The sequence below is a fragment of the Scatophagus argus genome, chromosome 2 (genome assembly GCF_020382885.2).
Source record: "Scatophagus argus isolate fScaArg1 chromosome 2, fScaArg1.pri, whole genome shotgun sequence".
Classification (NCBI taxonomy): domain Eukaryota; kingdom Metazoa; phylum Chordata; class Actinopteri; family Scatophagidae; genus Scatophagus; species Scatophagus argus.
Genome location: NC_058494.1, coordinates 26,213,803 through 26,230,928, shown reverse-complemented (window position 1 = coordinate 26,230,928; position 17,126 = coordinate 26,213,803). Strand labels below are relative to the sequence as shown.

General features: G+C 42.0%; 2 protein-coding genes and 1 long non-coding RNA gene across 7 annotated transcripts in view; 2 read left to right on the top strand and 1 right to left on the bottom strand.

Moving 5' to 3' along the window:
* LOC124050932 (titin-like) overlaps positions 1-17,126 on the top strand; it is a 226,840-nt gene that overhangs the window by 72,491 nt on the left and 137,223 nt on the right. For all 5 annotated transcript variants that reach the window (XM_046373922.1, XM_046373954.1, XM_046373948.1 and 2 more), the window contains exon 21: positions 1,367-1,723. In XM_046373922.1, coding sequence (XP_046229878.1) covers positions 1,367-1,723 — 357 coding nt within the window. The remainder of the gene's footprint in view (positions 1-1,366; positions 1,724-17,126) is intronic.
* On the bottom strand, positions 2,827-4,955 carry LOC124051154. The gene is made up of 3 exons (XR_006841776.1): positions 4,856-4,955; positions 4,676-4,739; positions 2,827-2,962 (listed from the first exon to the last, which is right to left on the bottom strand). It is a non-coding gene; the product is annotated as an uncharacterized LOC124051154 (long non-coding RNA).
* Positions 3,701-7,275, top strand: LOC124051029 (B-cell receptor CD22-like). The gene is made up of 6 exons (XM_046374058.1): positions 3,701-4,332; positions 4,541-4,801; positions 4,965-5,070; positions 5,162-5,222; positions 5,423-5,592; positions 5,705-7,275. Exons 1-6 carry the CDS (start codon positions 4,059-4,061, stop codon positions 5,769-5,771), a joined length of 939 nt encoding a protein of 312 aa, XP_046230014.1. The 5' UTR covers positions 3,701-4,058; the 3' UTR covers positions 5,772-7,275.

Here is a 17,126-nt window from a genome sequence, read left to right as displayed (position 1 = left end):
TCAGCAGCAGCCTGAGCACAGAGTGAACAGAGAGAGAACTAACCAAGACAAACACAGACTCTCTCATAATGAATATTTGTCCTCTTATCCTGGTCAGTAAAGCTAATAGACTAAATAAAGACTAATAAAGCCACCTTTCTTTTCAATAACAGTCATGAGCCTTCCATTCATGGAGTCTGTCAGTTTCTCGATCTGTTGACGATTAGCTTGTTGTGGAGCAGCAACCACACCCTCCCAGACTGTTCAGAGAGGTTTACTGTTCTCCTTCACCGTATGTCTCCCGTTTAAGAAGGAACCACAAGTTCTCTCTGCTGCTTCATTGCACCTCAGTGTATACCAGTACTACTCTGCTGTGCAATACTCTGCTGTCATGATTGTACTGTTGCGCAATAATACTACTCAGTCGTGCAATACGTTGACTTGTGCAATACCACTATGCTGCTGTGCATACTCTGCACCTTATTTATGTATTCCTTGCAACTGTAAATATTTCTTAGATCGGCTTGTATATCTGTTTATATTTCTAGCTGTACATATTGTTGTACATTTTAGAACCTTTATTCTATTTACCTGCTCTAATCTACTGCTTCTTCCTCTGCATCTGTTGGCCTGCTCTGAACGACATCTCACTGTAGTGACAAGAAAGGCTTCTATTCTATTCTATTCTATTCTATTCTGTTCTGTTCTGTTCTGTTCTGTTCTGTTCTATTCTGTTCTGTTCAATTAGGTTAGGTGAGGAAGGGGGCCATGTCATAATTCTTTCATCTTGAAGGCCTTTACTGGCCAGTTAATTTGCATCTTTTTCTCTCAACGTGTTTTTTGCGACCCTGTTGACTATTTGTAACAAAACGTATATGGTTCTGTTATTACGCCCCAATATCTTAGTGATATACTTAAATACAATAAGTATTTAAATTTATACAGCTTGGAGTTGTAAACATGATGCATAAAATGATGATATGGTCAGAATACTCACTTGCCTAATAATTGTGCTCACAGTGGATGTAAAATGTCTTTCATTTGCTTTGTGTGTGGAGGACTTTTTGTTGACTCATGAGATTCACTTTTCAGACATTTTGTTGACAGTTTGTAGAATGAATGGACCAAAGCAGAAACAACCAGAAGTAACAAATATTCCTGTGTCCCAACACTGATAAAATGTGATCAACAGCTGATAACAGATTTGTTCCAGTTCAGTTCTAGTTAGACAGATGCATGATTGGTCTGATAATTGAGGATCTTGAAGCTTGTCCAGGTCACCTTCCCCCAAATCATATTGGTAGTTTGATCCACTTTGTCCTCTGAGCTGACTGTGAACTGAAGTTCCTCATTTTGATTGTGACTCCTGATGTGCTCTGTGTTACAGTGGTACAGGGTCAGGATGGCTGGGCAGTGACTTACACTCCTACTGAGATCTGTGCCTTAAGAGGATCAACAGTGGACATGAGATGCACCTACACATACCCATCCAGTATGAATGGCCTGAAACCCACCGTTGAGGAAGCAACCTGGTTTGTTAAAATGAACAGAAATGAACCTGTGGATGTGGAAACAGACCCACAGTATTCAGGTCGTGTGATCCTTCAGTGTGGTGACAACAACTGCACTCTGAGAATCACAGACCTGAGAGAGAGCGACTCAGCTGAGTACAAGTTCATGTTCAAATTAAGCCAACATAATGAGAGATTTACTGGTTCACCTGGAGTCACTTTGTCTGTCACAGGTAACATTTTCTGAATATTTATTCCCACTTACGTCTGTGTGTGTGTGTGTGTGTGTGTGTGTGTGTGTGTGCTTGTTGACAGTTGAGTCTAAAATGAAGACTTCTGTTCTTCATTAGCACATTTAGATGTCCAGGTGAAGGTGAGCAGATCAGGGGTCTCCCAGTCTTCTAACTGGGCAGAGCTGAAGTGTCACAGCAGATGTCCTCGACCTGAACGTCTTCACTACATCTGGTACAAGAATGGACAGAAGATTGAGGGACAAACATCTCGTCTTTATTCAGTGTCCTCTGGTCCTGCAGACAGCTTTTCCTGTGCTGTAGAAGGATATGAGGCCTTCCGCTCTCCTCCAGTGTGTGAGTTTACTTCCAGTCTTCCACTAACACACCGTCTGGAGGAGCCTTTAACCTTTTGTACTGGACCTTAACTACATGGAACTCAGTGGTGTTTGGTGGTTCATTGTGCAGAATTGGAGGAAAACTAAATCACTGCCTCATGAGATTGTAGACACGTCTACAATCTTTTATCTGCTGCCTTGACTGTAAACTTTAAGTTTCAGTAAATTTACAAAACAACATTAGACTTTATAACTTCTTTGGATCACAAAAAATTCACAAAAAAGTACAAATCATCATAGAAATTCTGATATTCTGTTTCTGTATCGTCATTTTCTTGCTCTCCTGTCTTCAGCTCTATTGGACAGCTGTTGGACATTTTGAGTCTTGAGTCTTCCTTTCTGATGTGGACCTCAGCTGTCAGCATACAAAGTGAAATCAGAAGTTAAATGTGTTCATGTGTTCTCCTCCAGATGGTCCAAAGCTTCCCTCTGTGTCAGTGAGTCCCTCTGCTGAGATAGTGGAGGGCAGTTCAGTGACTCTGAGCTGCAGCAGTGATGCTAACCCAGCAGCTAATTACACCTGGTACAAAACTAATGGAAATGGAGTCAGTTTTAAATCCCAGCTTGTCTTCAGGTCCAGCCAGTCCTCTGACTCTGGACAGTATTACTGTACAGCTGAGAACGAGCTGGGGAGGACGACGTCTGAGTCCATCTCTGTGGATGTGAAATGTGAGTAATATTCAGTATTCAGAAACAACATCCAGTGTATAAATCTTTTAGGGTTTAATGACTTGAAAATGGTCTTTGTGTGGATGAATACATTCTTAAAATCTGCTGCTAATCTTTGTTAAATCTTGTCCTCCAGATGGTCCAAAGCTTCCCTCTGTGTCAGTGAGTCCCTCTGCTGAGATAGTGGAGGGCAGTTCAGTGACTCTGAGCTGCAGCAGTGCTGCTAACCCAGCAGCTAATTACACCTGGTACAAAACTAATGGAAATGGAGTCAGTTTTAAATCCCAGCTTGTCTTCAGGTCCATCCAGTCCTCTGACTCTGGACAGTATTACTGTACAGCTGAGAACGAGCTGGGGAGGACGACGTCTGAGTCCATCTCTGTGGATGTGAAATGTGAGTGAAACAGTTTGTTTAAAAACAACAAACATCCTGAATGTGTTCAGCCTTTGCAGGAGAAGAAGCAGAACGAGAAGTTTTACTGTTTAGGTCCACTTTCTTCAGCTCTGCTTGCTTCACATTCACTCCAACGTCTCACATCCATTTGTCAGACCACATTCAGTCTAAAATGCTGACACACAAAGTAATAATTTGAGTCAAATCAAATCATTTATCTCCTCCAGATGGTCCAAAGCTTCCCTCTGTGTCAGTGAGTCCCTCTGCTGAGATAGTGGAGGGCAGTTCAGTGACTCTGAACTGCAGCAGTGATGCTAACCCAGCAGCTAAATACACCTGGTACAAGGAGAACCAAAAACTGCTTGAGGGATCATCAGGCTCCTATGGTTTCAGCTCCATCAGCTCAGAGGACAGAGGGAACTACTTCTGCAAAGCTGGGAATCAGTTCGGAGAGTTGGACTCTAAGTCCATATTTCTAAATGTCCAGTGTGAGTATCAAAAGTTCCTTCTTCTCTTATAGTGTGTTTGAACAGTAAGAGAATCACATTTTTCATGCAACAAAGTCGATGCACTGAAATGTGCTTCATGAACGTACAGGGAAATAGAAGAGAGACAGTTGGATTCTCTGGTTGATCCAGCAATCAAACTCGCACAAACAACACAAGGCCAAACTCTCACCAAACCTATAGGCCAACAATAGATTTACAAGAAGGGATAAGTGGGTCGATTTGTGCTATTGGAGAAGTGGAGCCATCTTTTCTTTCTAGGAAACCATGGACAAAAGTGGTCATGTGACCATACACTTGTAAGAGAACTGTACAAGAAAAGCTGTCCAGGCTGTGATTAATGACTTGCCTTTCTGTCCTCTTTGTTCTCAATGTGTTCTCCTCCAGATGGTCCAAAGCTTCCCTCTGTGTCAGTGAGTCCCTCTGCTGAGATAGTGGAGGGCAGTTCAGTGACTCTGAGCTGCAGCAGTGATGCTAACCCAGCAGCTAATTACACCTGGTACAAAACTAATGGAAATGGAGTCAGTTTTAAATCCCAGCTTGTCCTCAGGTCCATCCAGTCCTCTGACTCTGGACAGTATTACTGTACAGCTGAGAACGAGCTGGGGAGGACGACGTCTGAGTCCATCTCTGTGGATGTGAAATGTGAGTGAAACAGTTTGTTTAAAAACAACAAACATCCTGAATGTGTTCAGCCTTTGCAGGAGAAGAAGCAGAACGAGAAGTTTTACTGTTTAGGTCCACTTTCTTCAGCTCTGCTTGCTTCACATCCATTTGTCAGACCACATTCAGTCTAAAATGCTGACACACAAAGCAACAGTTTGAGTCAAATCAAATCATTTATCTCCTCCAGATGGTCCAAAGCTTCCCTCTGTGTCAGTGAGTCCCTCTGCTGAGATAGTGGAGGGCAGTTCAGTGACTCTGAGCTGCAGCAGTGATGCTAACCCAGCAGCTAATTACACCTGGTACAAGGAGAATGAAGACTCACCAAAAGCATCAGGACAGAACTTCACCATCACTGACTTCAGAGCTGAACACAGTGGGAATTATTCCTGTGAAGCCCAGAACATAAGAGGAAGTCAGAGGAACACCTTACATCTGACTGTTGTGGCAGGTCGGTTGTCCACATTCAGCTACATAAGACATCATGTGGCATCAGCATGATTACCTCAGCATGGGGATGTTGTTAATGAAGTGGTGACGCACTTTGAGAAGCTTCTTAACCTTCTGTGACTCCAGTCATGTTGTAACAGCCTAATTAACTGTCTGTTTTCTAGATCACTGTTTCTCAGCATCTGCAGCATCAGGTATGTTAGCAGCTGCTGGAACAATCCCTGTGGTTCTCCTGGCTGTCATATCCCTCTCTGTCTACCTGTGGATCAGGTGAGCAGCTCTGAATCACTGAAGGTCAAATCACTGACAGTCAGAAGTGAAACATTCAGTCATTTATGTTTTAATTAATTCTCCTGAGCAGAAAGAAGAGGACGTCCAATGAATCTTCTGAGGCTGAAGAGAGAGCAGACAACAGGGAACAGGTGAGAACAGTTATGTATATTATTGTAAAAGAAAAGACAACTTAAACTGCTTCCTGTTCATTCAGACTGCTGAGTCGCTGTCTTTTAGAGCTTCTAGAAAACTCATCAGACTGTGAAGGACTTCATGTTGCTCTTTTGACGTTTACAGAAATTTGTTTCTGTCACACTGAAAGTACTTTTGTTCATGTCTGCCTGATCAGGAGGAGCAGGGTGAACTTCAATACGCCAGCATCCACTTCTCCAACAACCGGGCAGATCCTACTCCACTCTACTCCAACTTCAGTCCAGCTGGGCTTCCCAGACACATGGAGCAGCAGGAAGTCAGTGAGTACGCTGCTGTCAGATTTAACAGTGGCAGTACTGCCCCGAGGTGAGCAGCTCTTACAATGACAAGACTTTGAAATGCATTCATTGTTTTTCTTATTGTTACTGTTAAGTTATGATGGAAATGTTCTTATCTCTTTTATCTTTTCCCTCCTCAGAACCAGAGGTCAGCAAACTGGACAGGATCCAGCTGCTTTGTACTGCACAGTCAGCAAAAGCAGATGATCTCAACAGGCGTCGCATTTCTACTCTGATGTTTCCGTGTTTCTTCATAAGAGTTACACTTCAGCTGCCTTTTTAAAAACCTTGTGTTAAACTTTAGCTGTCATTTAAAGCTTGTGCAGCAGCCTTCAAAGTGCAACAAAAGACAGACAAACACATGACGTTGCTATGCCAACCACTGGCTGGCTTACATCACTTCAGTGTTTTTGTTGGTGAGGAGACCCCAAATTTGTCAGTTCAGGTAAGACTAAATACACGAACAAAGTGTTCACAGGACAAACCACCTCAGTTACAGGCATCACAAACAACTGGCATGTATTTTAGACAGCTGATGGTCAGTAGGAGGAATTCTGTGTGTAATCTGACATTTATTCAGCCTATGTTGTGCACAAATGATGATCATCTGGGATTTCTGAATTTATATTTACTTTTTTTTTTATTTTAATTCTTTTCTTTGCACAAATACCTGCACAATTCTCTTATAGTCCAGGATAATGTAAAGCGTTCTATGTAGCTTTTTAATGTCATCTTTCTTATTTCCTTAATTTTGTATTTGTTTCTTTCAACCAGATGTTTTTTCTGTTTCCTGATATTTTAACCTTCTTTTGTTCTACTGTAACATGTGAACTCATCCCTCAATAAAGTCTTAGCTGATATTCATTAGTTTCACCACATCTCTTTGGCCCTGTGGGGTGAAGGCAGCTTTCAGGGTCTCAACATGCACCAGACGTGTGAAGTAACAGTCAGACTGGCCATCATGAGCATCAGGAGAAATCCCAAAAGCAAGAGAAATACGCCATTGGTCCACGTTGTGTATGCAGCAGCTCAGAGCATCAGTCAGACTGTATGTACCACATTAACTTAGAGATTTGAAGACAGGCCTTTATTTCCAAGTATATGTGCTGAACGTCCAGTGTGAAGCCTTTTGTTTCCTCATCTGGTCCAGTTTATTTGTTGTTTTTTCAGCAGTTTTGTTACTGCACGCTGCTGAGACCACAAAATACAGTTTGGCTGGTACATTAACACACACACACACACACACATTCACACTTGCAGTGAGTAATCCAGAGCAACAAAGAAAACAGCACTTTGATATTTTTGATCTGATTGAAATGATGGAAATGTGCGTCATGTTTAACCTGTGAACAAATCATATAAGAAGCTCAGGGAGTTTATGCTCATTTGTGTTTTACTGACTTTTATTTGATTTGAGACTGAATTATTTTGTGGTGTCCACACAAATTAGACACTTGATTTTTTTGAGTATGTTGACAGTTGACTCTAAAATGAAGACTTGTGTTCATCAGTCACATATTCTGCATTTGGTTCAAGAATGGACAGAACATTTGGGGACAAACATGTATTCTTTGTTCAGTATACTTTAATCCTGCAGACAGAGTTTTCCTGAGATGAAAATACTCATGTTCTTCTTCAGAGCTCACTGAACATTCTTCCACTAATTTGTCGCCATCTGGTGGAACAATGTAGGCAGTGCACTGTACCATAACTGCACATGTATTGAATTTGGAAGTAGATTCAGCTGTGCAGCAGGTTTACATTAAACAGAATATCTGATGAATTTAATTCAATTCAGTTCAATTCATTTATGTAGCACCAAATCACAACAACAGTTGTCTCATTACACTTTCCAATTAGAGCCGGTCTAGACCAAACTCTTTAATTTGAGTTTTAGAGAGACCAGACAAAACCCCCATGAGCAGGCACTTGTCAACAGTGTTGAGGAAAAACTGCCTTTTAGAAGGCAGAAACCTCAGAGCAGACCCCAGCACAATGTGGGCAGCTATCTGCCTTGACCAGTTGAGTTGTGAGAGAGACAGAGAGAATCTGAATCTGAATTGATGTGTGAAACCAAAATGACAAATCCTGTAAACTGGCATGTAATGCCAGAAATACTGACAGAAAGGTTTTTCAATAGAAAAAAACTGCTACAATCTTATCTAATGGTACTGCATCTATTGTCTCTACTGTTTATACCGAAACAGGCCCCCAGCTCAACCGCCATGTGTTGAACGAGAGGGTCGTTTCCCCTGCGCCTTCGGGTCGGGGATAGGTCTCTCACTGTTGTCTCAGCCTATGGGCCAAACATCAGTGCAGAGTAGCTGGCTTTCTTGGAGTCTGTGGGAGGGATGCTGGAAGCTGCTCCGACTGGGATCTCCATAGTTCTACTGGAGGACTTCAATGCCAACGTGTGCGACTACAGTGACACTGGGAGGAACGGCCTCCCCCATCTGAACCCGAGTGGTGTTTTGTTGTTGGCCCTGCTAATACTGTTTACAGTGAAAGTGGGGAACTCGCATTCCTTCAAACCTGGCTGCCCCAAATCTTCGGACCGGACACATTTCCGAACCCCGTTGTTATTGAACGTTCTCACAGACTGCCCGACCGACAAGACCCGAGCGGACATCCGCATACTCTTATGATTAAGCTTCTTAATTATCAAGACAAGGTGCGAGTAATGAGAGCAGGGGTCCGTTTCATGAAGCAGGTTCAACAAACTCTGAGTATGAATGTTAACTCTGAGTTAACAAACCCTGAGGTGAAAAACTCTGAGTTTCCTGTTTCAACAAAGCGGATTCGCATTAGTTTTGTTGACTCTGAGTATGTTGACTCTGAGTATGTTGATTCTGAGTATGTTAACTCTGAGTATGTTGACTCTGAGTATGTTGACTCTGAGTATGTTGACTCTGAGTATGTTAACTCTGAGTATGTTGACTCTGAGTATGTTGACTCTGAGTATGTTAACTCTGAGTATGTTGACTCTGAGTATGTTGACTCTGAGTATGTTGACTCAAGCTCGTGCACCGCGACTATAAAAAAGCCCTCATCAATGGAGCCCCGATTCACTGATTCACCACGGAGGCCGGAGGGCAAAGAAAGCGCAGAACATATTTTACACCTGTGGAGCAGGAAATTCTGATGGAGGCGTACGGTGAATATCGGTATATAATCCGGAAAAAAGTAACACCTGCGGCAAAAGGAAAGAGAAAACGCGTGGGAACAAATCAGCTCGAGTCAATGCGTAAGTTTTGTGTTTAATCACTCATAAAATATTGCATGTAGAAAATGGTATTGACCCTCTGTTCATGTGCAACCCAGGAGGTGAAAAACGTGTGAAATACAAAAATATAATTCAATCAGGTGAGGTGGAAACATAACATGTCTGGTTGTATCTCGCTTTGCTAACATTTGACATGTCAAACTATTTAAATGTATTTAAATGATTTAAAACTGTACAACTCTTTCATCCCCGCATGATGTTTCCACACATTCTGTTCTCTGTAATGTTTCATTAATTAATGTGGTGAAGTTAACATTTGACTCCTGCCTGGCCAACAGAAAGAGGACAGAGGCCCCTAAAACGGGTGGAGGACCTGCACCACCACCTCTAACAGAGGCAGAGGAGATGGCCCTTAGCCAAACTACTGGAAGGCCAGTGGCTGAGGGAATCCCAGCAGGCAGCTCATCTGAGCCAGTCACCACCAGGGGTCCGTTTCATGAAGCAGGTTCAACAAACTCTGAGTATGTATGTTAACTCTGAGTTGACAAACCCTGAGATGAAAAACTCAGAGTTTCCTGTTTCAACAAAGCGGATTCGCATTAGTTTTGTCGACTCTGAGTATGTTTACTCTGAGTATGTTGAGGCAAGCTCGTGCACCGCGACTCTACAAAAAGCCCTCATCAATGGAGCCCCAATTCACTGATTCACCACGGAGGCCGGAGGGGAAAGAAAGCGCTCAGCATATTTTTCACCGCTGGAGCTGGAAATTTTGATGGAGGCGTACGGTGAATATCGGTATATAATCCGGAAAAAGTAACACCTGCGGCAAAAGGAAAGCGAAAACGCGTGGGGAAAAAAAAATCACTGCTCGAGTCAATGCGTAAATTTTGTTTAATCACTCATAAAATATTGCATGTAAAATATGGTATTGACCCTCTGTTCATGTAGGTGCAACCCAGGGGGTGAAAAACGGGTGAAATAAAAAAATATAATTCAGTCAGGTGAGGCTGAAACATAACATGCCTGGTTGTATCTCACTTTGCTAACATTTGACATGTCAAACTATTTAAATGATTTAATACTGTACAACTCTTTCATCCCCACATGATGTTTCCACACATTCTGTTCTCTGTAATGTTTCATTAATTAATGTGGTGAAGTTAACATTTGACTCCTGCCTGGCCAACAGAAAGAGGGCAGACTCCAGACTCCAACCTGTTGTATGTCACTCAACACACCAAAACTCATAACCAATAGTGGTGTAAAGTTCACAGAATAAAATGCTTGTCTTCAAAGGATAATGAAGATGAAGACACTGTGTCTGCTGTCACAGAAAGGCCTACAGAGGTATCATATTAGATCAGCTTTACATGTACATGTGACATTCTTGTATGGATTTATATTGACATGTTATCCTTTTTTAACAGAGCGTAACTGGACAGCATGAAGAGCGTCCATCAAACTCTGCAGCACCAATGAACACAGTGAGAGTTTCAGTAAACAACACAGTTTAATTCTGTACAATTGTACATGTAGAATAATATATAACAGATAAGGAAATGGTGCACTTGGACCGCCAGATCCAAAAGGCAGATCTGGAAATCGAGATACTTAAATACAACTTAGAGGTGGGTGTGCAGTCACAGGTAAATTTAATTTATTATTGGAACAATATGAAAAACTAACAGAAAAATGTTCTCTTTGTCTCTCTCTGTCTGTAGGATATAAGGAAGACTAAATAAAATCAATGTGTGACAGTGTGGTCGTGCTTTTATTGATTTAACCTGGAAAATGATTATTGCATATGAGATCTCTGATTGCTCTTCCATCCTGGTTTTCTGGGAGGTGGATGGGGTCCTCCTCATGGTCTTCTGTTTGTAGGGCAGAGTGTTGCTCTCCTCTAATTCACAATATTATGGAGAATAACACAAGCCACACTTATGTCACAGGCTCTCTCAGGGGTTACTCTGAGATGACGTAAGCACTGGAAACGGGCTTTCAGCAGGCCTACAGTCATCTCTAGCCTGGCTCTGGTCCTGCAGTGAGCCACATTGAAGTGCTGCTGGGGGCCTGGTTGAGGGTCTGGGTAAGGGGTTATGAGTGTGGGTTGGCAGGGGTAACTCCTGTCACCCAGAAGGAAGCCTTCAATCTCTCCTGCAAGTAAAGTCACATTTATTTAGTACAGATATTTTTCAAAGACCTTTACAGTGACAAACAGCCACCAGTGCAGTGTTTCAGGCCACTTGCCACAGTCCAGTCTGTTGCTCAGAGTAGACCCTCGATATATACAGGAGTCCTGCTCAGACCCAGGCCACTTGGCTTCCACATTTGTGATGATGTGAGCTGCATCACAAATGATTTTAACAGCACAGAAAATGAGACAGGTTAGTTGAAATGTTTGTGCTCTGACATTTAAAGGTAGTAGTCAATGTGTGTACCTGCACATTAATGCTGTGGGAGGACTTCCTGTTCACATGATATTCATTTTGTGAAGGAGCAGTGATAGGAATGTGAGCGCCATCAATGCAGCCAATCTCATTTGGAAATCCTAAAAGACATTCAAGTCTTTTCTCCCAGAGGTCTCAGCAACATGTTAACAGAAAAATTATTATTCATTTGAAATTATTTACCCGCAGTCCCATTTGATGGCTCTCACAGGCTTGTGGACAGGAAAAACCAGACAAACTGAGAGAAACCGTTTCAGAGCGAGGCTCAGCTTTCTGACAGCTCTGCAAACAGGTGCTTTACTTATGTGCTCTGCATCTCCAGTGTTGTATAAAACACTCCCGTTTCCTTCACTGCAACGCAAAGTATCTGCTCGGTGGTGAGTTCACGGCCACGGTGGGTGATGTGAGTGATGACAGGACGGATGAGGTTGTGGATGAATTGCAGTGACTGTAACGAAAAACGATAAGGCTCATATAAAAAGTCGGGACAGGATGAAAAATTACCCAGACGTGCTCGGAAAATCCTCGCCCGACACAATCACATTTCTCTGTGAATCAGTACTGCTTCTTCGTCTACAGGCTCCTCCAGAAACACACACTCGATTTCCGTAAACTTAGCAGGTTCGACGGAGACTCAGTGAATAAGGAAACGGTTCAGGCTTATGTTCCGTAAAGGGGAGGAGTCGGAGACAAACTCAGGGTTTCTGGGATAAAACCTGCTCCCGACCAGGTAACGTTCACAGACTAAGTTACCGCGGTAACAGACTTTGAGTGTGAGTTAGCTCGCTTTATGAAACGGGCTTAACTTACTCCTGAACTTACCCCGATCTCAGGGTTAACTTACCTCGCTTCTTGAAACGCTTAACTCAGGGTTTCGCTGATTTCAGGCTTAACATACTCAGAGTTTCCACATAACCTGCTTCATGAAACGGGCCCCTGGACACAAGTGTCTTCATAACATGTAAGAAGTCCACACCTCTATAACGTTTTTTATGAAGCCTCTTTTAGAGACAGGATGTTTGTTCTCAGTGGCGGTCCTAGCCTGAATGGCGCCCTGGGCGAACAGCCCCTGTGGTGCCCCCCTGCCCCCCGCACTGGCTCACGCCCCCACCAATCCAAAGAAAACATCGGGTGAAAAGTATATGTATAAACTTTATTAAGATAAAAATACAATAAAACAAACTAAACATTAAATAACAAATTTAAAGTGCACAACCATAAATATATGCAAGATATATATTGTTTTAAAGTGCTTTAGAAATAAATCATTTCTGTAGAACAGCACATTTGATTTGGCACATTATTCAAAGCACACAGCAGTGGAACAAAACATGGTTTTAAGAAATAGCAAAACTGGATTAATCACAACTAACAGGAAAAAATGTCTGCAGGCAGGTAAAATTCACAGATAAAACACACTGCTACTTCTATCTTCACACACACACACACACACACACACACACACACACACATGACAGCAAAGCACCATCCACCTATAGGCTCCTGCTGAGGAGAAGCAGCAGCAAACTCCTCATGGCCTTCCTGAGACATGGCAGGAGATGCCATAGAAGCCACAGCAGCCGTAGAGGTGGATGGGATCTCCTGATCCTCTGCTCCAGATGAGGCCTCTGTTGCTGGAGACTCATCCTGGGCAGGAGGCTCCAAAATATTTTAGCAGTGTTGCTGGAAAAGTGCATCAGTGTAAACATGCATGAACGGCACACTTAAATACATTAGCTATCACTTAATGTTATTACGCCTATTACATGATATTAACCTACAGATTAACCAACGGGGAGAAATGCTTCACTGCCCAAATTCTATTAACGTTATACTGAGACAGAAAATAACGAAATGTGGGCAACATCCGTCTTTTTAAGGCCAAATACACGCAGCGACAACCAAATGGTCACAAAGCAATGACAGCAAAGGAGCTGATGGCTTAAGTGTAGACACAGTTATTGGTATGTATGTATTGTAGTGGCACTCCGTTTCGTGCGAGTCCTCTTGTACCACTTTTGCTGCCAGTCTAACAACCAGTAATTGAAAAAACACGAGTGAAACCGAATCTTCTTTTTGAAGGTTTACTTAAAAAACACAAAAAATACACATACATTAGACTCGATATGGCTCGGTCAAAAAACTGTGTTGCTTCCGACGTCTCTAGCTGCAATCTGACCTTAACGTGCAAGCAGTGACAAATGACGTAATATTGTCGGAAGCCGAAAATACATAAAAGTTTTTTCTAAGTTCAAACGTTACTAAATTATGCATTTTGGAAAACACAATAATTATGAATTCTTATGAAATTAATTTAACTATATTTTAACCTTTTTTAACTAACTTATTATTACAAATGAATTAACTCTTAAGTGACTCTTACATGTATGTTAACTCAGATAATGTTCAGGTTAATTATAACCAGCACACAAAACAGCAAACAAGCTAATGACCGCTAAACAATTAACGTTAGCGCCTTTTCATAACGTAATTACAGTCGTACGCTACAGAGGGAACATTAGCTACATACCTTTGTTTTTGGACCGTTTCTCCTCTTCTTCTTTCCTTTTCTTTCTCAAATAAGCGCCTTTGGCCTTTTTCTGTCCATTATGTTTATTACCTGAATCTGAGTCGCCTCGGGAATCAACAGGTTACGCTAATGCCAATGGCCTCCGACGTGACGGACAGCAGGGGTCAGGACTAAACCAACACATGCACCCCCACTCCCTTCTTCCAGAGTTGCAGGGGCAAACTCAAAAGTTATTAAACAATGGTCAGATAAAAGAGGATTTTGTTCAAAGACTATTAAATGTTCAATACCGTATGTCATATGAAATTTCAGAATGTGAGTTCATTGAACACTCTTCACTAATATGGCGCCATCTGGTGCAGCAATGTAGGTATTGCACTGTACCATGACTGCATGTGTCCTTCGTATGCAGACAAGATGTTGCTTATATTTTGTGGCTAAACACATCATGCCTGGTTTTATGGTGTGTGTGTGTGTGTGTGTCCTTTGTGAGGATCTTAAGAATGACAAACAAGTGAAGGAAAGTTTCAGCCATAAAAACAACCAGAAAATTGTCAGTCAATTGAAAAATAAACAAAGAAGAAAACCAAACAGAAAAGTATTGAACTGTACTGTTTTAAAGGTCTGGAACTGCAGTTGGACACAACGCAGAGTCTTCAGAATCTCTTGGACCTCAGCAAGTTTATTTATGAAAGACAACATGTGAAACTCTAACAGTAACTGTTACAACTTCAGTCAATGTCTGCAACCCAGCAGAAAACACACAGAGAGGAAAAGAAATGTAGAAAATGACAAATCACAAAAGGTGACTGACTGCCTGTCCCCACTGCTGCATGAAAGACATGGAGGACCTTGGACAGCTCCAGGATCAAAGTCCTGATTCAGTATCTGTGCTGTTACACTGCCCTCTAGTGGTGAAGTTTGTGTGTCACAGTCAGGCTTCATCACTCTGAGTGCTTCCTCCACTGTCTGCTTTAAAGGCTCAGTCCACCCAAATGACAAAGTACAAATTACACGTGATTCATTTCCTGTCTTTATTTTAATCCCAGTTTATATGTTGGACATCTCTGCACTCAGTTTGTCCAACCGAAGCACCTAAACAGCCCAAAGTCATTAAAACGTCTTCTGATTAACATCATTATATCAGCATTGTGTGTCCATGCCGGATCCTCCCAGTCCTCTTGCTGATGTGTGTCACATGTTCATGTTTTGTTAACAGAAACGAACACCTTTAGAGTTTGTAACACAGCGCAGCTTTGTTGTGAAGTGGGCGTTTACTGGCACTTGGCTCGTCATGTATGTTAATAATCTAAAGAGGAAGGAAACGAAGCCGCTCAACAGCCTCACATCTGCCTTCTGCTTACTGACCGTAGAGGAAAGACGTCTTTAAGGACGACGACCTTCTTCAGAGTAAGTAGAATTATTTATTGATGTGACTGATACTGTGGACCTCCTGTGTACTTATTATTTCATCTGCTGACATGTTTTATTGTGTGTGAAGCCTCACAGAGAGATGAGAGGAGCAGCTATGAGTTTAAGTGCAGCAGCCAGTGGATTTGTTGTCTTCCTCCTCTCTGTGTCAGGTACTGTATATCTACAGTTACATTCACTGCATTCAAAGAGGGGAATGTGGCAACATGTGGGCTGAAGCTCACATGTGGAAATCAGTGGATCAGAGTTGTGTGAAGGGAAAACTTCCCAGAAACACTTTGGATCATTTCTGTTTGATTTTGTGTCAGTTGTAATGAACATCAGGAAGATGTTCTGCTGTGTTGGCCAACATGTGTTGCTGTTGTCTTTTGCATAAAGTAGCTGTGTGCTAAACACTTTGACATGCTGTGAAGTGAGAATATTGTGGCTTTTGTTCCTAACTGTTTCCTCCTCAGCCTGTTTAATTTGCTCTAAAGCCGACCCTGCTTGTAGAAGCTGCAGCTCTCGTGGAGGACGATTAGTTTCTCTCTGCAGCTTCTTTTATGACAGTGAAGTTTTTTGGAGGGATGTTGGTCTCACAGTGAAGTCGCCACATACTGACTGAACGGCTCTCATATTATCATACGTCTGCACCAAACCCTGCTAGTTCATGTTGTGCTGTCTGACCTCAGTGTGATGTTTCCACCCTCAGAGCTGACGGTTGTTTCAGCTTTTATTTTTATGTCAAAGTTTGCTGCTGAAAACAGTTTCTCACGCCTCAGTGTTCTGCTTTTCTTTTTAGTCTTCACACGTCAGTCAGCAGCAGCCTGACCACAGAGTGAACAGAGAGAGAACTAACCAAGACAAACACAGACTCTCTCATAATGAATATTTGTCCTCTTATCCTGGTCAGTAAAGCTAATAGACTAAATAAAGACTAATAAAGCCACCTTTCTTTTCAATAACGGTCATAAGCCTTCCATTCATGGAGTCTGTCAGTTTCTCGATCTGTTGACGATCAACTTGTTGTGGAGCAGCAACCACACCCTCCCAGACTGTTCAGAGAGGTTTACTGTTCTCCTTCACCGTATGTCTCCCGTTTAAGAAGGAACCACAAGTTCTCTCTGCTGCTTCATTGCACCTCAGTGTATACCAGTACTACTCTGCTGTGCAATACTCTGTCATAATTGTACTGTTGCGCAATAATACTACTCAGTCGTGCAATACGTTGACTTGTGCAATACCACTATGCTGCTGTGCATACTCTGCACCTTATTTATGTATTCCTTGCAACTGTAAATATTTCTTAGATCGGCTTGTATATCTGTTTATATTTTTAGCTGTACATATTGTTGTACATTTTAGAACCTTTATTCTATTTACCTGCTCTAATCTACTGCTTCTTCCTCTGCATCTGTTGGCCTGCTCTGAACGACATCTCACTGTAGTGACAAGAAAGGCTTCTATTCTATTCTATTCTGTTCTGTTCTGTTCAATAGGGTTTAGGTCAGGTGAGGAAGGGGGCCATGTCATAATTCTTTCATCTTGAAGGCCTTTACTGGCCAGTTAATTTGCATCTTTTTCTCTCAACGTGTTTTTTGCGACCCTGTTGACTATTTGTAACAAAACGTATATGGTTCTGTTATTACGCCCCAATATCTTAGTGATATACTTAAATACAATAAGTATTTAAATTTATACAGCTTGGAGTTGTAAACATGATGCATAAAATGATGATATGGTCAGAATACTCACTTGCCTAATAATTGTGCTCACAGTGGATGTAAAATGTCTTTCATTTGCTTTGTGTGTGGAGGACTTTTTGTTGACTCATGAGATTCACTTTTCAGACATTTTGTTGACAGTTTGTAGAATGAATGGACCAAAGCAGAAACAACCAGAAGTAACAAATATTCCTGTGTCCCAACACTGATAAAATGTGATCAACAGCT